The 23,264-nt window shown below is 38.5% G+C and overlaps 1 protein-coding gene across 7 annotated transcripts in view; it reads right to left on the bottom strand.

The window, feature by feature from the left end:
• The window catches only part of ATXN2 (ataxin 2), a 127,816-nt gene that overhangs the window by 85,455 nt on the left and 19,097 nt on the right, over positions 1-23,264 (bottom strand). For all 7 annotated transcript variants that reach the window (XM_046024746.1, XM_046024750.1, XM_046024747.1 and 4 more), the window contains exons 2-5: positions 6,529-6,562; positions 5,332-5,391; positions 4,728-4,799; positions 3,822-3,972 (exon numbers count right to left, since the gene is read on the bottom strand). In XM_046024746.1, the coding sequence (XP_045880702.1) occupies positions 3,822-3,972; positions 4,728-4,799; positions 5,332-5,391; positions 6,529-6,562 (317 nt within the window). The remainder of the gene's footprint in view (positions 1-3,821; positions 3,973-4,727; positions 4,800-5,331; positions 5,392-6,528; positions 6,563-23,264) is intronic.

Below are 23,264 nucleotides of genomic sequence, written 5' to 3'. Positions count from 1 at the left end.
CTCAATGTTATCACTGTAGCATCAAAGTGGCTATAGACAATACATGAATAAACAGGCATACCCTGTTAAAATAAAACTTTATTTAGCAATGAATGGATCTGGCCCACAGATTTAAGTTTGCTGACCCATTCTTTAGACTGAGAACACAGCAAAGGAAATGAACTGGTAGAAAATAGCATAAGTGAGGAGAATGAAATAAGAAAGTAAACACAGGAGTCATCTGGATGGTTCAGTCAGTTAAGCATCTGCCTTTGGCTGGGATCTTGATCCTAGGGTCCTGGGATAGAGCCCCTGTTCAGCTGGGAGCCTGTTTCTCCCTCTCCCTGCTGCTCCCCCTTCTTGTGCTCTCTCCCTCTCTCTGTCAAATAAATAAATAAAATCTAAGGAAGGAAGGGGCCACAGAACTAAAATGTAGTTGAGTTGGGGCATTAAATCAAAAGCAAAATATGAATAAAGGAGCAAAAGAGAAAGTGGAAAGAGAGTGAAGGAGAAAAGCAGACAGAGAAACACTAGAAAGAGAAAAGAAACCAAGTAAAAAGTGAGTAGAGATAATATACCAACTCCAAGGTAGAAAAATGCAGACACCAAAGCAACTGAATGCCCTAAAAAATAGGTGGCAAAATGAAGCAGGTAAAATGAGAGCATCCCAGCTCTGTCTGCAATGGAATTCAGATAAAGTATAAAACACACACTAATTTTCCAGTGATAATCTGATGGCCTAACTATAGATGTGCAAAAGGAACCCACAGCTTACAAAATAGTAGTTACTTTTCATTTTGTCTGCAAATCAATCTGGTAACATCTTCATTCATGAGATCAAACTAAACTTATCCACCATATCATAAAAAAAAAATTATTTCTAGGCCTCTTATTCACTTGCATATGTGTATGAAAAGGACAACCTTATAAACGTATTAAAATGAAAAAGACAAACTTATAAAATCAATAAATTCGGCATTAAGAAGTTAAAAGTCGGGCGCCTGGGTGGCTCAGTGGGTTAAGCCGCTGCCTTCGGCTCAGGTCATGATCTCAGGGTCCTGGGATCGAGTCCCACATCGGGCTCTCTGCTCAGCGGGGAGCCTGCTTCCCTCTCTCTCTCTCTCTGCCTGCCTCTCTATCTACTTGTGATCTCTGTCAAATAAATAAATAAAATCTTTAAAAAAAAAAAAAAAAGTTAAAAGTCGTAATAACCTAACTTTTAAAAGTCTCCCCAAAAATAAAGCCAAAGATCTAAAAAAGAATCTTAAACAATATAATGATTTGCATATTTATATTGAACAAGATTTTTTTTTTTTTAACCTTTGGTTTAATTTGTGGGGAAATCCTTTAAGGTAAATGCAGATTTATTCTGACACAGCTAAATAACAAATTAGACCACATAATTTATGTCACAGTAGTACAATGTTTAAGAACATGATTTGGGGGGTGCCCGGGGGCCTCAGTCATAAGTGCCTGCCCTCGGCTCGGGATCCTGAGACTGAGTCCTGCACTGGGCTCCCTGCTCAGTGGGAAGCCTGCTTCTCCCTCCCCCACTCCCCCTTAGTTGTGTTTACTCTCTCACTGTCTCTGTCAAATAAATAAATAAATAATTTTTTAAAGATTTTATTTATTTGTCAGAGAGAGAGAGGAGGAGAGCACAAGCAGGGGGAATGGCAGAGGCAGAGGGAAAAGCAGGCTCCTTGCTGAGCAAGGAGCCCAATGTCGTACTTGATACCAGGACCTCAGGATCACGACCTGAGCACTAGGTTTGTGTCATCACTTTACCAAGACACTGAATTGTGTCTTAATTTCTGTAATTAATGAACCATGCCAATTAATTAGTCTAAAAACCTGGCTTAAGAAACCTGAAATCCAAAATAATTAAAAATTTTAAAAAATAAATAAGTAAAAATAAAATTAAAAACAACAAAAAAAAAGAGATCTGAAATCCTAAACACATGACTTAATACTATTTTCAGGATACTATGCACTAGACACAACTTTGTAATTCACTAAACCACTACAGTCTTTATATAAAATACTTTAAATTACTCCACTATGGGATATCCTCATCAAGAAAACTGTATTTTTATGTATATAGCAAAATACATCCAGCCCATTATGAGTGTACTGAACACTGTCAAAGCTGTCACTCTGATCTGTATGTTCTTGGCTTTCTACAATGAACGCAAATTATCTGAGAAATAAAGACATAACAAAATAATAAAATAAAAAATTTAAAGACATTATTTTGAAGAGGATCAAAAAATAGGATACCACAGATATTTCCAAGTAATATTTATCTTTCCAAATTTGGGAAATGCCAATTCACTTTAAGAACAAAAAACAAAGTCTATTGTGAATGGCTGTTAGCTAAACAGCCTGGTACCCAACAGAGTAAGAAATATTATGTTGTTGTGGCCCATACTTTTTCTAGAGTACTAGGTACTAAATTCAACTGTAACTGTATTTTTGTGGTCCTAGGCATAAACAAGATCAACTCCAAAGGCAGAAACTAAAAAAAAGACTTGTTTCCTTGTATGGGCCATTGAAGGACTCTTAGAATTGTGAATCAGAAACACAGACATCTGAGTACAAGGTACAAAAACAGGACACAGTGCTTTCTGCAGCAAGGCAAAGCGGTTAAAGGTACCTAGCCTCTGAAAAAAACAAGCTAACTATACATGAGAGCCTTGTTAAGGGTCCAAGAGAAAGGCTTTAACTTTCTAGTAGCTTGTATTTCTAAATAACAGTGTAGAAAAAACAGACCAGACTGAATAATGAAAATCAAAAATTGTGGTGAGTTAAAACTCAAAAGAGAATTGACTACAGAATGTGACCAGAAAAAAAAAATCAATTTAAGAATTTTAGAACCAAGTTCAAAATTGCCCAGAAGAGCCTTTCAACACGTTATGAACATTCAACACTGCAAAGAATGCTCTCCAAACAAGTAATAGCATTCCCATATTTCCCTCCTCAGTGGACATTTGAAACAGATTAAGGTTTTTTTTTTATTTTTTTTAAGGTTTTATTTATTTATTTATTTGATCAACAGAGATTACAAGTCGTCAGACAGGCAGGCAGGGAAAGAAGAGGAAGCAGGCTGCCCGCTGAGCAAAGAGCGCGATGCGGGGCTCAATCCCAGGACCCTGAGATCATGACCTGAGCCGAAGGCAGAGGCTTTAGCCCACTGAGCCACCCAGGCGCCCCTGAAACAGATTAAATTTTAATATAACTACATCACCCCTTTTATATCATCAAAACATACTCCCACCATACCCTGAATTTTTTTTAAAACTATGCATGTTCTACTTTACCTTTTTCATCTTCATTGGACAATTGTTTTTCCATCCATAGCTCTTTGGCTTTCTCCCTGAGACCTGTGCTTTATTTCCAGGTCACAAAACTAAAAACATTTATAGAACTAAAAGCATAATAAAACTAAATAACCATGATTTATAACCATTTTACAACTAAAAATTTATAAACTAAAGAACTGTAAGCCAAATAGGACTAGAAATTTCAGCTGAATATGATCTATAGCATTTTTGACCATGAAACTGTAGAAAATCCTTTACAAACTTTAATAGAACTCTTACTATCTATCCTACCAAAAGTACCAAGGACTGTTCCTCTGAAGTTTTAAATATTTTTCAACAAAAATGCATTAAAATTCCCATCTGTTATTAAACAGATTCTTCTTTAATCTTAAACAGGTTATTCTTTAAAAAAATTTTTTTTCTTTAAAAAAATGGGGAAAAAAGTCTGTATAATTTAGTATAGAGTCCTTGTTTAAATAAATCTTGTAAACCATGAAGCATGTTTAGGAAATCAAAATTTACCTCTTCTTGCATAACTGGAGTCCATATCTTTAAACTGTACCACAACAAAGTCTGAACACTTGAACAAAATACTCTCCATTATTTCTTCACGTTTTGGCCCCGAACTGGATTCCATACTTTTCTCATGTGCAGCATCAAGTACCAAATCACACTAAAATGAGAAGCATGAGTAAATATTCAAATTACTTATAAAATAAAATATGACAGGGATTCTTCAGCACATCAAGGTACTATTTCTTATGTCTTTGACAAAAATAATTTATCTCAAAAGAACCTTATAATCATAAGTTTTTCTCAAAAATATGACCTCTTATTTATTCCATCATTCAAAATCCTCTTATCTGAAAGTTGGTCCTTGCTACCATAGTCTGTTTTAAGTACATTAATGGTGATGATGAAGAAAATAATGAACCACTCAATACGTCTTCTAGCCTCCAATGCTTGAAAAGGTCAAGATATTTTAATAAGCACACAGACCAAGTTTAATTATATGAACCAGTCTATAAAATAATCAGTATTTCAAACTAAAGAGCAAAATCAAAGTGTAAATTTTAAGATTTTTTAGTTTATTTATCTGAGAGAGAGAGCGAGCATACAAGCAGACAGTGGCAAGCAGAAGCAGAGAGAAAAAAGCAGGCTCCCTGCTGACAAGAAGTCCGATGCAGGACTTGATCTCAAGACCCTGGGATCATGACCTGAGCTGAAGGCAGAGGCTTAACCTACTGAGCCACCCAGGCATCCCCAAAGTGTAAATTTTTAAAAGTGCTTTAAAGAACATGAAAATGTCAGAAACAACTGCAACACTAAATCAGGAATTAACACACAGTGTCAGGACGGCATACAAACATACAGTAGTTGATGATACACGGGCTTTTACATTTAACAAAAAGGAAGAGTAAAAATTACCTTAGGACTGTATGTTTTAAAAACTCCTTCATATATACCTCCGTTTTTCACTTGTACTTCACATTTGGATCCCTAAAAACATACAATTAATTTATCAAAGAAACAGTGTGCTACCCAGTTAAGAGGGATAATTGTTTTCATTTTACTTTTTATATAGCTCATCAGGCTTCACTCAGCATATTAGGTATTCACTGACAGAACAATAAATTCTAAAATATTAACAATACACTGAATTCTCAAAATTCCTCAGGGGGCGCTGCTCAGAGATTGCAGTATGAATTTAAACACTAAAGTTTTAAAACAATAAATAAATAGATAAAATAATACTGAAGTTAAGTATTTCAGATTCTGGCTTTATTAGGTGACAAATAATGCACTAATCAACTACTACTATTATTTTATACATACCAGGGTTAAGAAGAATGCTTTTATAGTGTCACAATAGTTTGGATGGAGTTCTAAGCTTTTTTTTTTCTAAATAATCCTGATTAAGTGTGACCTAAGAAATGTTATTTTGAAAATCATTCATCTACGTTTTAGCATCACGCAATTACTTTACTGTACACTCCCAAGGCAGTTTCTCCCCAATAATCTGGTAACTTACAACAACTGATGTAAGTATATGAACCATCCTCATATTTGCATAGATTCCATCAAAAGAAATCTGGAATATTAAGAAGAAAACACTATTAGCAATTAGTATTTATCCTTGTATATATATTAAAATTAACATTTATTTTCTTAAAAAATGTCTAGTTAAGTTTGTGATGCCTTATACACATTAAAGAAAGACTTGGGTTTACTATGATCTTTTGTTTCCTTAGAGAATAGAAGCTTAAGTTTTCAACAGAGAAAACAGTCATATCATCTAACAATGTTTTTGACTACACGTGATACAAAAAAGCAAAAGTGAACTTCCATATATGAAGAATGACGAAACCACAGAAACAGAGGACAGAGCAAAGGCTGGGGAGCAGAGGGAGGAGGGATCACCACTAAATGGCATGAGTGATTTTTCAAGGTGAGAGAACTGTCCTATTAGCTTGACTGTGGTGGTGGTTACATAACTGTATGCATCAAAACTCAAAGACCTGTACACTAAACAGGGCTAAGCATATATAAATAAATAAATGGGGTGCAGGAGTGTGCACCTTTGTCAAAGACCCTTGACTTTCTTCTCTTAGCACATATGAATCAACGCTAGTGCTCTCAGGTCTCATCAACCACACCACTCCTTACTACATGCTACAAAAGCATGTGTCCTTCTGATCTGAAATAAGAGTATCTGTCCAATAATGCCAAAATCTGAAAGATAAATGACAGTTTCCCATTTATTTTTCCAGCACATGGAACTGCCCTTCATGCCCAGTTTAATTTTATTGATAAAGTTCTAAAATTTAAAATAAGGCCCTTTCCAAGGGAGAAAAATGAAAGGACTTAAAAGACAGCATTAATTCAAAATCAAAACCACAAAGAACTCTGCAAACTCCAGTCCTGGTGTTCCACTTATCTTTTGGGGTGTTACTCATTTAGATTTGCCTTTAGCCATTTATAAAACAACAAATGACTTATTACTTGGCACGAAAAATACTATTTACAGATAATTTTACATTTTGTATGAAGAATCACGTCCAAAAACACATATAGCTAATAATTTTATACCAAACAGTACTGAGGTACATACAAAAGCTGTATGAGGTATAAAACCCAAGATTTCTTTTCGTCATGGCTTTCGTCTATGGTGCAGAAATAACATTTCAGTTACCAATTCTTCCAAACAAATGACATTAAAATTACTCACTGTGGATTGAGGCAGTCCTTTGCTGTTTCGACCTCTGAAAAAAATAAAACGTTTATCAAGTTCAACAGGAGAAACAAGCTTAAAATTTTTTTTCAAATTTAAATTTTATAAATATTTGCAAATTTAAACATCTTATAATTCCATTCAAATACAGCACAAGCAAAGTGTGAGGAAGGCTCATCTAATATTAAGTATAAAGGCTACATAAGAATGGTTCCCTCTGTGCTTCGCTGGCTCAGAGACCCAGAACAGTTATGTATCGTGGGAGGGAGAAAGGAGGAAGAATGTGAACATGACCAAAATAAAATAGATGAAGTAAAAATAAAAACAGCCTACTGGAAAAAATAACCAATACTAAACATAATAATCTTTAGTCCCATAGTAACCTATTGTTCTGTTACAGAAAGCTACTTAGGAATAAAATATAAATTCCACTCCTGATTTAACTGACATATTATTGACTGACATCAAAGTAACCTCCTGTGTTTTTCTCTTGCCTCTAAAAATAGGCACCATGTTTACAACTGCAGAAAAACATTTGAAAATAAGTTAAATCATTCAAAGCACTTTCACTTCTAAGTACCTCTGTCAGGATCTATGTAACAAGTACCTTTCTCTTCTAATCCCCTACCTCTGAAACAATGCAGTACACCAGTCAGCTGTCAAGTTATTTCCAGTAAGATGGACTCAAGTGAATTTAGTTATACAGCATAATACAAGCTAAGGCTTATTCCACTGGAAAAGATTAGGCCCCTTATGAAATGATAAAAACATTAATAACATAAAAGGCTATATTCCTCATAAAAAACAGAATAATGGAATAAAAATAAAACTGAAATAATAGAACTAGAATCTCTCTCTCTCTCTTTTAAGAGAGACAGAGAAAGTGTGATTAGGGAGGGGCGGAGGGAGAGGGAGAGAATCTTAAGTGGGCTCCACACTCAGCGTGGAGCTGGACAAAGGACTCAATCTCATAACCCTGAGATCATGACCTGAGCTGAAGGCAGATGCTCAACTGACTGAGCCAGCCAGGAAACCTTAGAATCTTATTTTAACAAAATAATCAAGGGGCACCTGGGTGGCTCAGTGGGTTAAGCCGCTGCCTTCGGCTCAGGTCATGATCTCAGGGTCCTGGGATCGAGTCCCGCATCGGGCTCTCTGCTCAGCGGAGAGCCTGCTTCCCTTCCTCTCTCTGCCTGCCTCTCTGTGATTTCTCTCTGTCAAATAAATAAAATCTTAAAAAAAAAAAAAATCAAGATCCTCAAATTAAGTCACAAATTCAAAGAGAAGCACAATTCAGGTCTAAAAAGTCTAACATTATGAATGTGCCAATTCCCAGTAAAATGGCACTGATTTTAGAACTCCAAGGATAGGGCTGGTTTGCTTTCCAACTCAGTAACCCTCTCTCAACTAGAAAATAACATCTTAGACCAAAGCACCTCTGAAAGTCCTTCCATTTCTAACATTCTGATTCTGTAACTCTTTGCCTCACACACAGCACAGAAAAATTCCTGTAGTCCACGGAATAGGACTAATAATACCATTTATAATACTACAAACCATATACTATGGTAAGCACTATGTCAAACTCTCACCCCAACTTTACAGGTGAAGAAACTGGATCTTAGTTAACTTTCTTTCTTTCTTTTTTTTTTTTTTAAGATTTTATTTATTTATTTGACAGAGAGAGAGATCACAAGTAGGCAGAGAGGCAGGCAGAGAGAGAGGAGGAAGCAGGCTCGCTGCGGAGCAGATAACCCAATGCGGGGCTCGATCCCAGGACCCTGAGATCATGACCTGAGCCGAAGGCAGCGGCTTAATCCACTGAGCCACCCAGGCGCCCCTTTAGTTAACTTTCTTGACCAAAACCATCTGGCTAATGAACAGCAGAACTGGTATTTTAACCAGGTGATCCAAAGTCTAGGCTTTTCATTTCTAGGTTATATTCTGCCTCTCTGAAATTGCATCACAAGGAATAAACTAATTTCACAATTAAACCTAACCAAATTTTTTATTTTTTTTTCAAACATCATTTGAATTTATTGGGTTTTTCTAATTATCGGTAGTCTAAAACCAAAGGCTTCTAAATAGCTAAAAATCCTGTGTAGGTTATCTTATCTTGGTGGTTGCTGAGATGCCACCAATTAAGTACCTTTAAATTCATGTGGCATCCCCATAAAGCTATTTAAAAGAATTTACAGACCCTCTAAAGAAGTCACACTATTTTTTATTGATTATATAATTACATCTTTGACAAACAAAGAACTGTTTTGACAATCCAGTTTACTAATTAGAACAAATCATGCAACAAAGAAAGTAACAGAAGACCCATGGCAGTATAAAGTGGTACAGAGTATAGAAACAGATTTCCACTGACCAAACCAGGAAATCGAATAACCAAGGGGAATGTTAGTGTACCATAGTAGCATTTTCTGAAGCTTATGCTACAAGTCCAAATTCATTCATTTTTTTCTTTTAGGATCCACTTAGATTATGCTTCACTTTTAATTTTTTTCTTTAGTATTTTGGAACAAAGCATCTTAATGTTTCTTATATAAACAAAAACATAATTTCAAAGAAGCCAAGTCAATTAAGTGTCTGCCTTCAGCTCAAGTCATGATCCTGGGATCAGGCCCCACAGGCAGGGAGCCTGCTTCTCCCTCTCCCACTTCCCCTACTTGGGTGCTCGCGCGCTCTCTCTCTCTCTCGCTGTCAAATAAAATCTTAAAAGGAAAAAAATAAAAGCCAAGATCATACTCCACTCCTAAATATACTTATGATTAGGTGGATCAGATTTAACCAGTGTGGCTTCTCAATTTCAAAACTTACTACAAAGCTACAGTGATCAAAATAGTGTGATACTGGCGTTAAGGACAGACATAAAATTCAATGGAATAGAGAGTCCAGAAATAAACCCTCACAAATATATTGAACCCTTACACCTTATAACATATACAAAAACTAACTCAGAAATGGGTCAAAGATACAAACTTAAGGGTTAAAACTACGAAACTCTTAAAGGAAACAGAGGGGACAAGTCTTCATGACTCTGAATTTGGCAATGATTTCTTAACTGTGACACCAAAGTGAATAGACAACATAAAACAAAACAGTAAAAAGGTCTTCATCAAAATTAAAAGCTTTTGTGCAAAGGATTATCAGAGTTATCAGAGTGAAAAGACAATCTTTTCAGAATGAGAGAAGATATGTGCATTCCACATATCTGATATGATAAAGGGTTCATTCCAGAATACATAAACAACTGTAACTCTAACTAAGAAAAGTACATACAACCTAATTCAAAAATGGGCAAAAGACCTGAATAGCACTCCTCCAAAGAAGTCATACAATTAGCACGTGAAAAGATGCTCAACATCACTAGTCACCAGGAAAAATGCAAATCAAAACCACAATGAGCTACCACTTCACCCCCACTACTGTAGCTATTATCAGAAAGACAAAAAATCACAAGTGTTGGCAAAAAACTGGCAAAACCCTTCTGCACTACCTGTGGGAATGTAAAATGGTATAGCTACTGTGGAAGATAGTATGGCAGATCCTCAAAAAATTAAACAGAATTACCATATGATCCAGCAATTACCACATCAGAATATATACCCAAAATAACAGAAAGCAGGGTTCTGGAGATGATTAGATGGCTCAATCAATCAGTTAAGCATCTGACTGCAGTTCAGGTCATGACCCTGGGGTCTTGGGATCCAGCCCTACGTTGGGCTCCCTGCTGCGTGGGCAGTCTGCTTCTCCCTCTCCCTCTGCACCCCCCCGCCCCATTCGTGTTTTCTCTCTCATTCGCTGCTCTCTCAAATGAATAAAATCTTAAAACAAAAAAGAACTATGATTTATTAACTTCTATCTACTTTACTGTCCAGAATGTCTTTCTTAAAATTAAAAAAAAAAAAAAAAAAAAAAAAAAAACAACTCAATTCTACACAGCCTTGAAACTCAAATGCCACCTTTTCAAGAAGCCTTCCTTGGATTACACCATTCCAAATCAAACATACAGTGCTCTCTTCAACTCTCCAGACTGGAATCTGACATAACCAGATTTGTATTATAGTTACTGGTGACCTATCATATGCCCACTACTCAGGGTCATCAACTGACCAAATCAGAAAATAATGCCTCCTCCAGGGAGTCAAACCCCAGTGACCTAGAGAAAAGAGTGTGATCAGCAGCCAGTGCTTTTGTGAAAATTAGAAGAGGTACCAGAAGAAACTCCTGGATTTCAACACGCATTCATGTCCTTGGCCAAAAGCTCCTAGATGAAATAAAACCTAAACCAAGCCTGGCAGACAGTATCCTACACATCTTAGTAACATCTACCAAAATCAGCACAGAAGAACCATAGCTTACATTATGACATATAATTAATAAATAATGAGCCCAGCCAAAAAGAAAGAAAAAGATGGAGAAAGATTTCAAAGTGATCATTACATAAATCAACGGTCAGCAAAATACAGCCCACAACCTGTTTTTGTTGAGATGCTGAGCTAAGTACGTTTTTAGGTAGGGAGGAAGATGGGAAGGGAGGGAGGAGAGAAGGTACAAGCCAAGAAGAATATGCAACAGAGAAGTTACATGGCCTTTAACACCTAAAATACTACCTCTCTGGGTCATTTCAAGAAAAATCTGATGACCTCTGCACTGCAAAAGTGGCTGCGATGCAACAACGGCAATTTAAAAAATAAAAGTTGGGGCGCCTGGGTGGCTCAGTGGGTTAAGCCGCTGCCTTCGGCTCGGGTCACGATCTCAGGGTCCTGTGATCGAGTCCCGCGTTGGGCTCTCCGCTCGGCAGCGAGCCTACTTCCCTCTCTCTCTCTGCCTGCCTCTCTGTCTACTTGTGGTCTCTCTCTCTCTCTCTGTCAAATAAATAAATAAATAAAATCTTTAAAAAAATAAAAAAATAAAAAATAAAAGTTTACTGCTATTTTACATGAACCACTACTTCTAAAACAAATCTGATAGCTTATTAAATACTTCTTTAACGGAAGTTTAATGTACACATAATTGAAAAAATGTCATCCAAGTGCTCTTGTTCTTAATTATTTTTAAGCTTCACAATGGAATTGAGGATGATCCAAATTTTGAAAAAAATCAAGGTATTTTACTAACATCTGATGTCAATACAAGCAAGTTTCACAAAGCCAGGGACTTTGTATCGATTGCTGAATCAAAGGCATGTAGCACAAACCAATGAAACAGTAAATGGTAGATTATACGATAGACTTGACATATCACCTTGTGAAGCTCATAAGACTCCTGACTAGAATTATAAAAAAATAAATTGATGAGACATCTGAACTGGAGGTTCTAGCCTGGGCCATATCAAGGCAAGAAAAAGAAATAAGGGTTGCCTGTGTGGCTCAGTCCTTAAGCAATTGCCTTTGCCTCAGGTCATGATCCCTGCTCTGCGGGAAGCCTATTCTCCCTCTCTCCTACTCCCCCTCCTCGTGTTCCCTCTCTCGCAGTCTTTTTCTGTCAAAAATAAATAAATAAAACCTGAAGGAAGGAAGGAAGGAAAGGCACCATGATTGGACAGAAAAAAGGAAAATGTCCTTAGTAATAAAGACAGCATGATCATTTATGCAGAAAATCCTAAGAGAATCTTCAAAAAAGCTGCAAGAAATAAGAGCTTAGCAAAGCTAACTCAAAACAGATCAGTGACCTAATCACAAAAGGGTTAAATGAAACTTTTAAAAGAAAATAGGGGGGAAATCTTTATAACCTTTGGTTAGATGAAGACTTCAGATAGGACAAAAAATGCAAACCATAAAAGCAAAAACTAACAAATGAGACTTTATCAAAGTTTTAAGTATTCTGTCCTTTGAAAGACTTAAGAAAATTAAGTCGAGGGGCGCCTGGGTGGCTCAGTGGATTAAGCCGCTGCCTTCGGCTCAGGTCATGATCTCCAGGTCCTGGGGCTCTCTGCTCAGCGGGGAGCCTGCTCCACACCACCCCCCCCCCCCCCGCCTGACTCTCTGCCTACTTGTGGTCTCTCTCTCTGTAAAATAAATAAATAAAATCTTTAAAAAAAAGAAAATTAAGTCGATCCAAACAAGGAAATATTTGCAAAATGTCTAATAATAGATTTACACCAAGAATATACAAAGACTCCTACAACTTAGTAAGAAAAGATAAATAGCCCATAAGTGGGCAGAAGACTTACACAGTCCTTTAACCAAGGAAGACTTCATAAAATTAAAGCCTGATAATACTAACCACGAGGAAGGATGCCAAGCAACTGTAACTCTCACAAACCACTGCTGGAAAAGGAAATGTAGATTTCTTTTCCTGGAAGAGTCTGGCATTTTCTTATAAAATTAAACATAATGGGATGCCTGGGTGGCTCAGCTGGTGAAGCATCTGCCTTTGCCCCAGGTCATGATCCCAGGGTCCTGGGATAGATAGGACTGCATTGGGCTCCCTGCTCACTGGGGAGTCTGCTTCTCTCTCTGCCCCTCCCCGCTCTCTCAAAAATAAATAAAAATGGGGCATCTGGGTGGCTCAGTGGGTTAAGCCTCTACCTTTGGCTCAGGTCATGGTCTCAGGGTCCTGGGATGGAGCCCCACATTGGGCTCTCTGCTCAGCAGGGAGCCTGCTTCCCCCTTTCTCTCTGCCAGTCTCTCTGCCTACTTGTGATCTCTCTGTCAAATAAATAAAATCTTTTAAAAATAAATAAATAAACAAACAAACTTTAGGGGCCCCTAGGTGACTCAGTCATTAAGCATCTGCCATTGGCGCAGGTCATAATCCCCGGGTCCTGAGATGAGCCTGCATCTCATCGGGCTACCTGCTTGGCGGGAAGCCTGCTTCTCCCCTACCACTCCCCCTGTTTGTGTTCCCTCTTTTGCTATCTGTCTCTGTCAAATAAATAAATAATCTTTTTTTTTTTTTTTTTTTTTTTTTTTAAAGATTTTATTTATTTATTTGACAGATAGAGATCACAAGTAGGGAGAGAGGCAGACAGAGAGAGAGAGAGGAGGAAGCAGGCTCCCCGCCAAGCAGAGAGCCCGATGCGGGGCTCGATCCCAGGACCCCGGGATCATGACCTGAGCGAAAGGCAGAGGCTTTAACCCACTGAGCCACCCAGGCGCTCCCATCTTTTAAAAAATAAATAAATAAAAATACTTTAAAAAATAAAGTTAAAGGGGCACCTGGGTGGCTCAGTGGATTAAAGCCTCTGCCTTCGTTCAGCTCAGGTCATGATCCCAAGACCTGCTCTGCAGGTCTTGGTCTCTCTGCTCAGCAGGGAGCCTGCTTCCTCTCTCTGCCTGCCTCTCTGCCTACTTGTGATCTCTGTCAAATAAATAAATAAAAAAAAATAATAATTTTTAAAATTTAAAAAATAAAGTTAAACATACTAATACATGGGGCGCCTGGGTGGCTCAGTGGTTTAAGCCGCTGCCTTCGGCTCAGGTCATGATCTCAGGGTCCTGGGATCGAGCCCCACATCGGGCTCTCTGCTCGGCAGGGAGCCTGCTTCCCTCTCACTCTCTGTCTCTGCCTGCCTCTCTATCTACTTGTGATCTCTCTCTGTCAAATAAATAAATAAAAAAAATATTAAAAAACAAAAAAAACATACTAATACAACCTAGCAATCCCACTCCCAGGTAATTATTCAAGACCAAATGAATGTGAATGTTCAGAGCTGGTTTATTCACACAGCCAAATGCTGGAAACTGTTCAAATGTCTATTACCTGATGAATAAATAAACATACTGTAATAGTACATCCTTAACAGAGGAATACTGCTCAGTAATAAAGTTACAAGTTACTGATACATGCTACACACAACTTGGATGAATTTCAAAAGCACTGTGCTAAAGGAAAGAAACTAGACACAAATGATCCCATTTATATGACATTCTGGAAAGGCAAATCTATAGATACAGAATCAGATCAATGACTACCCTGGGCTAAGGGAGAAGAAAGGATATTTATTATAAAAGTACAGTGGGAACTTTAAAGGGTGGTATCTTTTTTTTTTTTTTAAGATTTTGTTTATTTATTTGACAGAGAGAGATCACAGGTAGGCAGAGAGAGGAGGAGGCAGGCTCTCCACCAAGCAGAGAGCCCGACACGGGACTCAATCCCAGGACCCTGAGATCATGACCCAAGCCGAAGGCAGAGGCTCAACCCACTGAGCCACCCAGGCGCCCAAGGGTGGTATCTCAATTGTGATAGTGATTGCATGACTATACACATTTGTTAAAACTCAAAAGAACTTTACACTGAACAGGGTAAGTTTACTGCATATAAACCATACCTCAAAACCCTGCCACTCCCCAAACTAAAGGCAGATCCAAAGAAAAAAGAAACTCCTAACACATATACCTAAAAAAAGGTTGAATTTTGTAACAAAATTAATCTGATGTTAAACACTCATTATACTGGGGCACCTGGTGGTTCAGATGGTAAAGTGTCTGCCCTCGGCTTGGGTCATGATCCCAGAATCCTGGGCTGGAGCCCCATGTGGGGCTCCCAGCTCAGTGGGGAGTCTGCTTCTCCCTCTCTCTCTGCCTCTCCCCCTGCTTGTGCTCTCTCTCAAATGAATAAAAAAAAAAATCTTTTAAAATACTGATTATATTGCAAACATAAATTTGGTGAATTTTACTGTATATAAGTTATACTTCAACAGTAAAGCTGATTTACTTTTTAAGAGACACACAATTGGGAAAATTTGAACTAACTAGACATGAAATAATACTTGAGAATTTTAATTTTTTACATGTGATGTTTTTAAGTAATCTCTACCCTCAGTGTTCAAGGGGCTTGAACTCATGACCCTGAGGTCAAGAGTCACAGGCTCTACTGACTAAGCCAGCCAGGTGTCACTACATGTGTTGTTTTGTTTTTAAAGATTTTATTTATTTGACAGAGACAGACATAGCAAGAGAGGGAGCACAGGCAGGGGGACTGGGAGAGGTAGAGGCAGGCTTCTCATCTGAGCAGGGAGCCCAATGCAGGCCTTGATCCCAGAACCTGGGGATCATGACCTGAGCCAAAGGCAGCCACTTAATGACTGAGTCTCCCAGGTGCCCGTACATGTGTTGTTTTTAAAACTTTCATTCTCTTAGAGAGATATCTATTGAAATATTGCTTTAAAATAACATGGGGACGCCTGGATGGCTCAGTGGGTTGGGCCGCTGCCTTCCGCTCAGGTCATGATCTCAGGGTCCTGGGATCGAGTCCGGCATTGGGCTCTCTGCTCAGCGGGGAGCCTGCTTCCCTCTCTCTCTCTGCCTGCCTCTGTCTACTGTGATCTCTCTCTGTCAAATAAATAAAATCTTTAAAAAAATAAAATAAAATAAAATAATATGGGAACTACATTAACCAAGATAGTATGATGTCGACGTAAGGACAGATAAAAGAGCTGTGAAACAGCATTCAAAGTCCCCCCCCAAAAAATTATTATTTTTTTTAAGATTTTATTTATTTGATAGAGAGAGACACAGTGAGAGAGGAATACAAACAAGGGGAGTGGGCCAGGGAGAAGCAGGCTTCCCGACGAGCAGGGAGCCGGATGTGGGGCTTGATCCACATCAGATCTCAGGACCTGAGCCAAAGGCAGACACTTTACAACTGAGCCACCCAAGTGCCCCCCCCCCAAATTCTTATAGTTATGGTCAATGATTTTTAGGAAGAGCCAAAACAACTTATTGGGGAAATAATAGTCTTTTCAACAAACAGCGCTGGCATAATTACATACCCATATGCAAAAGAGTGTAGTTGGACCTCTACCTCATACCATATATAAAAATTCAAAATACATGAAATACCTAAATGTAAAGACTAACTATAAAAACTCTTAGGAGAAAAAAAATAGGATTAAATCTTCAAGACCTTGGATTTGGAAATGGATTCTTTTTGTTTGGTTGTTTTGTTTTGTTTTTTTTAAATGTATTTATTTGAAAGAGACAGCCTAAATGTGCACCTGAGCAGAGGTAGGGGAAGAAGCTCCCTTAGCCTGACGTTGGGCCTCCCAAGACCCTGGGATTATGACCTGAGCTGAAGGCAGTGCTTACCCAACTGAGCCACCCAGGTGCCCTTAGCAATGGATCCTTAGATAGGACTCTAAAAGCAAACAATGGATATATATTTTATATGGAACTCGATCAAAATCAGAAATTTGGGGTGCCTGGCTGGCTCAGTCAGCAGAGCATCCAACTCTTGATCTCAAGAGTTCAAGCCCCACACTGGGCATAGAGCTTACTTACTGAAAAAATAAACAAATAAATAAATAAATTTTTGCCACAAAAGACATCAATAAAACAATAGCAAAAAAACTCCAAAACCAAAAACATGAAAAAAAAACCCAGAAATATGAAGGACTATGAATAAATTATGGAAGAGATCTCAGATATCCCCTAACACAGGAAACAAAAAGCACAGGACTCCAGAGTGCACTCCTTAAAAACAGAGGGCAACCATATCAAAACCCAAAGGTCTACTCTACTGCCTTTTAGACAGCTCAGTTTCAAATCCTAGGCCAGCCACTTACAGGAACCTCAGAATGGTTATTTAACCACTCTGGTCCCCAATTTTCGTATCTGTAAAATGTTAATAAGAAAAGTTATAAGGTTGGGGGTGCCTGGGTAGCTCGGTTGGTTAAGCATCTGACTCTTGGTATCAGCTCAGGTCATGATCTCAGGGTGAGAAGATGGAGCCCTGCATCAGGTTCCTGGGGAGCCTGCTTCTCTCTCCCCCTCTGCCTGTCCTCCTGCTTACACTTGTTCTCTGTCAAATAAATAAAATCCTTTAAAAAAATTTTTTTTCCTCTCTTTCCCTCTACCCCTTCCCCCCATTCACATGTACTCTCTCTCTAATAAATCTTTAAAAAAAAAAAGTCAAAGGGTTGTTGGGGATCAAATAATACCCAAAATGTACCTACATAAACATATGTGTGCACATACACACTCATTTGGACCAGAGTTATAGGCTTATTTTATGTCAATTAAACTTCATTAAAGGTGTAAAATAAAGTCTGGCACACAGGAAGCACTCAAAAACTAGTTTGTTTTTTAACTTTATATTTGACAAATATTTATTGAAACAGCAAGATGAATACAGCCTTGCCTTCTGAGAGCTTACACTTCAGAGGTTATGTCTAGGACATAAAGTTTAGAATGTATATTTTCATATGCATATTTTATCTGTTTCCTTCACCACTTAAATAAATAAAAACATACAAACAACCCAAGAGCACTCTTTTAAATTTTTTTTAATTTTTTTGAAGATTTTATTATTTATTTGACAGAGAGAGAGATCACAAGTAGGCAGAGAGGCAGGCAGAGAGAGAGGGAGAAGCAGGCTCCCCGCAGAGCAGACAGCCCGATGTGGTGCTCGATCCCAGGACCCTGAGATCATGACCTGAGCCGAAGGCAGAGGCTTAACCCACTGAGCCACCCAGGTGCCCCACTCCTTTTTTTTTTTTTTTTTAAGTAGGCTCCATGCCCAACATGGGGCTCGAACACATGACCCTGAGATCAAGAGTTGCATGCTCTGAAAGAGCCAGCCAGATGCCCCCCAATACACTCCTGGTAACTGAAACACATTTAAAAATCTACGAAGAATAAAATTCCCTCCCTTATCATTTCAAAATTCTGGGGGTCTGGGAAATATGCAATCTCCATTGGAACTGCCATCCACAATGCAATTATGGAACTTTTTATTTCTTCACTTTTCACCATTCTGCTCCTTCATTACCATCTTTCAACACTGTAGCTATACATGTCATTTGCTAGTTTCTACAACTATTTCATCAGGCCTGAGTAAATGCAATCAAAATACTTCACTGACCCAGATTTCTAGAACCAGAAACTGTTGTCTGGATGTAACTAATATTCTCTGACACACTTAGAAAGAATACTACATTCCTCCAACCCCTTTCCAGTAGAAGCTGTAATAATGCTCTTCTCCTCAGGTATTCACATGGCCACCTGCTTGTTATTTAGATCTCAATTTAAACGTCCCCTCCTCAGAAAGGCCTGCCCTGACCATATTATCAAAACTAGTTGGGGCGCCTGGGTGGCTCAGTGGGTTGGGCCGCTGCCTTCGGCTCAGGTCATGGTCTCGGGGTCCTGGGATCGAGTCCTACATCGGGCTCTCTGCTCGGCAGGGAGCCTGCTTCCCTCTCTCTCTCTGTCTCTGCCTGCCTCTCTATCTACTTGTGATCTCTCTCTGTCAAATAAATAAAAAAAAAAAAATTAAAAAAAAAAAAAAAATTAGTTCCCCAACAGTATAACACCGTTTTAGTATTTATCAGTAACTAATCTTTAGTGCATCATAGAACTTAATATCTGAAATTCTATTATGTGTTCATCTATTTAATTTCTCTGTCTACCTCCCACTCCCAGAATATAAACTCCATGGGGGCAAACATTTCTGCCACCTTCACCATTGTGTGCCCACAGCTAAACAGAGCCTGGCACACAGTAAGTACTCTATATTGTTGATTAAGTATACAGAACAGTTTATGTGAATTATGACAAGTATCAACTAGTTCAATTTCTTTTTATAGTACAGAGTAACTACAGTTGTCAAGAGAAAGGACAACTAAAACCTAGAAATCTAATTCCAGCTCTTAGAGTTAACTCACTTAGGTGAGTCATTTTGTTCTTCCCATTTCAGTTTTTTTATTAGAAAGGGAAATTCTGTAACTAGTACTTACTGAACAACATTTCCTCACTGAAAAGATGAGTAAAGCTAGGTGTTTTTTTTTTTTCTTTTTAGCAAACTAAGGTGGACTGGCAACTCTAAATTCACAAAACAACTGTCAGATTAATCCAGTTACATAAGCATCTAGAATCAACATTTCAAAAAAACTACCATCCCCATAAGAACAAATTCAACTTCTCTGCAAACAGCTGGGATTAAAAATCTGACCCTACTATCACTTCTAGCTCTGTGACCTTAACCTCATTAACTTCAGCTGTTTGTGTCTCAATCTACGATCTGTAAAATGGTGATAAATACAGTACCTTCTGAAAAAGAACAAAAACAAAAACCAGTATCTGCACATAAGGTTATAAAAAATTAAATGATATTCATAAAGACAGCCTGGCTTAAGAACAACGCCTGGTACATTAAATAAATGCTTAATGATTGTTGGCTTAATACAATTATTTTCCTCATATTACAGAACAAACTAAAGCTGTAAAAAAAATATCTCTTTGGGGCACCTGGGTGGCTCAGCAGGTTAAGTGTCTACCTTCAGCTCAGGTCATGATCCGAGGGTCCTTGGATCAAGCCCCACATCAAGCCCCACATTGGGCTCCCTGCTTCCTCCTCTCACTCCACTGCTCACGTGCCTGTTCTCTCTTTTTCAAATAAATTAAATCTTTAAAAAGAAGTATCTCTTCAAATGAAGTTTTACTTAGAGGAAGGGATAAGGGACTTGACCATAACATGAAGCCATACACAATTAGATATAACCTAGACCCACCAAAAGTTCCACAAGACTCAGATAAAAAGGAGTTTCAGGGCTCAAGTTCAGTGCTGTCCAACAGAAATTTCTATAATGATTAAAAAAGGGGGGGAGTGTCTGGGTGGCTCAGTCGTTAAGCGTCTGCCTTTGCTCAGATCATGATCCCAGCATCCTGGGATCGAGCCCCATTCGGGCTCCCTGCTCAGTGCTTCTCCCTCTCCAGCTCCCCTGTGCTTATGTTACCTCTCTTGCTACCTCTGTTTTTCATAAATAAATAAAATCTTAAAAAAAAAAAAAAAAGTTCTGTATCTGTACTGCCCAATATGGTAGCCCAGGGGCACACGTGATGGGTAAGCAATTGAAATATGGCTAGTGTGACTGAGGACTGAATTTTAATTAATGTAACTGTAAATTTAAATAGCCATATGCGGATAATAGCCACCATATTGGATAGTACAGTTTCAGTCCTCTCCTTGAGCTTGCTTCCTCTGCAAAAGGCCCTTCCGACCTTCCAAAGCAGTCATCATCCCCTCTGACCAAAAGTGCTTCCATATGGTAAACTCAAGTCTCTGTCCCAATGGTTTTACCCATTGGTCATTAATCTTTCCTGGGGACTCAAAACAACTTTAATCCCCTTCAAAAGACAACAAGTGATAATGAGGAAGAGGGGAGTACAGGTGAAAAAAGATGAGCCATCACTGCTAAAGCTGAGTGGTAGCTTAACAGGGCTCATTAAACTCTTTCACTTTTACATATGTTGAAATTTTCTATTAAAAAATTGTCATTGGTATTTATTTCCAAACTCACTTCATTCCTTCTCTAACTATAGGGGCTTCCAAATCTGGCCCCCCGCTTTCAGTAAGTGCCTCCCCTACATTTCTTCTGCCACACTGTGAACCACGTCTTTCTACACATACCATGTTGATAGCATCTTCTGCTTTAGCACAAACTTCCTTGCCAGGAACTTTCTCTTCTCTTCCATGGTCTCACCGAAAACTGCTCATCATTCCTCAAGATCCAGCTCAACCCTCCTGCTTTCTTCAAGGTTTTTTTCCCTAACCACCCACCCACAGCAGTCACTCACTCCCTCCTCAGTACTACCAGCGTACACTATCTGAATGCCTGCCTTCCCCACTACACTGAGAAACCTGGAAGCAGAGATGTTTCATTCATCTTTTAAGGTTTCAATTTGATTCCGGTTAGTTAACATACAGAGTTAGTTTCAGGCATACAGTATACTGATTCAAGAATCATTCACCTTTTTAACTGTCCCAGACACAGCTTCAAACTTTTACCAAAAAGGGGTGCCCGGGTGGCTCAATCCTTAAGCATCTGCCTTCAGCTCAAGCATGATCCCAGGGTCCTGGGATGGAGCTCCACATTGCATCGGGCTCCCTGCTGCGCGGGAAGCCTGCTTCTCCCTTTACCATTCCCCCTGCTTGTGTTCCCTCTCTTATTGCCTCTCTCTCCCACTCTGTGTCAAATAAATAAATAAATAAATCTTAAAAAAAAAAAAAAAAACTTTTACTGAATTAATGAACAGTATACATACAAGCTCAACAAAATGCTAAACTGCATACACTCATCCATTACTACCCGAAACCCACCAATAAGCACTTTCCAGCCTTAACTTGCTCATATAGTTTCTACCAATTTCCAAAAATGCTAATTAACAGCTAAAAGTTACTGAGCACTCACTACACACCAGGCATTGATTTAAACACTTTACACGCACAACTCATTTTATACTCATCGTCCCCATTTCACAGACGAAGAAACCCAAGCACAAATGAAAGAGCCAGCCTTACGTCCAATATAAAATAGGGTGCTAAACAAATTGTTGTATGACTTTGGACAAGTCATTTAAAGTGCCTGCTCCTGTGTAAAATAAAGATGAGTCATGATGATCTGAAACGCAAGCTTCCCATTTTAAAATTCAGATTTGTGGGAAGGGAATAGGATGCCAAATAGAAGGAACACTGATCTGTGAAAAGAAAAGTAATTTTAGGCATTCTCCATAAAATCGTTTGAGGGAAAATGTCAATCTTTATTCTTGTATTTCATAGCAAACTACTATAGAGAAATATGGAAATGTTCTCAAACACTAACATATGGGACAAGCTAAGTTCTACAGGAGTTAATAAAAAGAAAAATGAGAATTTGTTTCAATGGAAGACTTAGGCTAGATCTAAGGGATATAAGGATGAGGATGAGGATAAATATAAGGACATGGAAACACAGAAAAATGATGGAAGAGCAAGAAGAGAATGAAGGCTGAGCTTGGTACCTGCAGAGGCGATGAGAAAGGAGACCATAGTGATTTAAATGGGTCATGTTTTGAAGAGTTGATGGAAAATAGGACCAAAAAGATAAAATAGGGTTTTATAAAGCGTCAGCAAATGCTCTGTTTTTATATGTCCCAGGGTTTAATATAAACACAAAAAAAAGACTGTATGTGGCATGCAAAGCCTAAATCATCTGGCTCGTCACTAAAAAAGCCTGCCAATCCCTAAGTTAGACCATGGAAAGGTGAAGAGGACCTTGGGCTTGGGAACAGAGTGATTTCTGAACAAAAGTAGAGTTTAAGTCTAACAGTAAAAGGTAGGCTAGGTTAATCTGGTGGACAAAATTAATGGGTTGCAGTAATTAAGGATAAAATGTATGATCACCTAAAATGATGGTCTGGCCCATACACATAACTGCAGCAGTAATTTCCCTGAAGTCAGCAATCATTTCCTCAACTATTAATCCTTTCTCTCTGGAAGACTAACGTGTGCTAAGTCTTATTTAGTGTGTCCTAGCCCCGGGGCTATGCAGCCTCTAACCTGACTAAGACAGGGAGAGTGGAGAAGTGGGTTCAACACTAATTTTCCTATAGAAACATCGTAAGTGGTGTTTGGGTTCTTAGTTCAAACCACAAACACCTTCTCAACCCATGATATATACAATACTTAGTTCAAATTAATTATGGATTACAACTGACAATCTGACAAAATAGGCAGGTGTAAACTAACCACCATTTATAATACTGTTTTCAGATTTTAAAATAAAAGTCATGAACTTTTAGATCCAGATTCATTTATAAATAAATGCAACTGCCAGGACTAAGGCATGGATAACTGAAGCCATTTTATGGCTAACAATAATGACTGAATTGTTTCCATGGATTTTTATCCGTTTTGTCAGAGGGCTACACTAGAAGCTGCAGAGCAGTTATTAACAGCGAAAGCACGCTCGCGGCCTCTGCGGGGAGGGCCAGGCACTTCCACTTTCTCTTGCGCACCCCGAT

Source organism: Meles meles, chromosome 12, assembly GCF_922984935.1.
Source record: "Meles meles chromosome 12, mMelMel3.1 paternal haplotype, whole genome shotgun sequence".
NCBI classification, from domain to species: domain Eukaryota; kingdom Metazoa; phylum Chordata; class Mammalia; order Carnivora; family Mustelidae; genus Meles; species Meles meles.
This window is presented reverse-complemented; position numbering and strand designations above follow the sequence as displayed.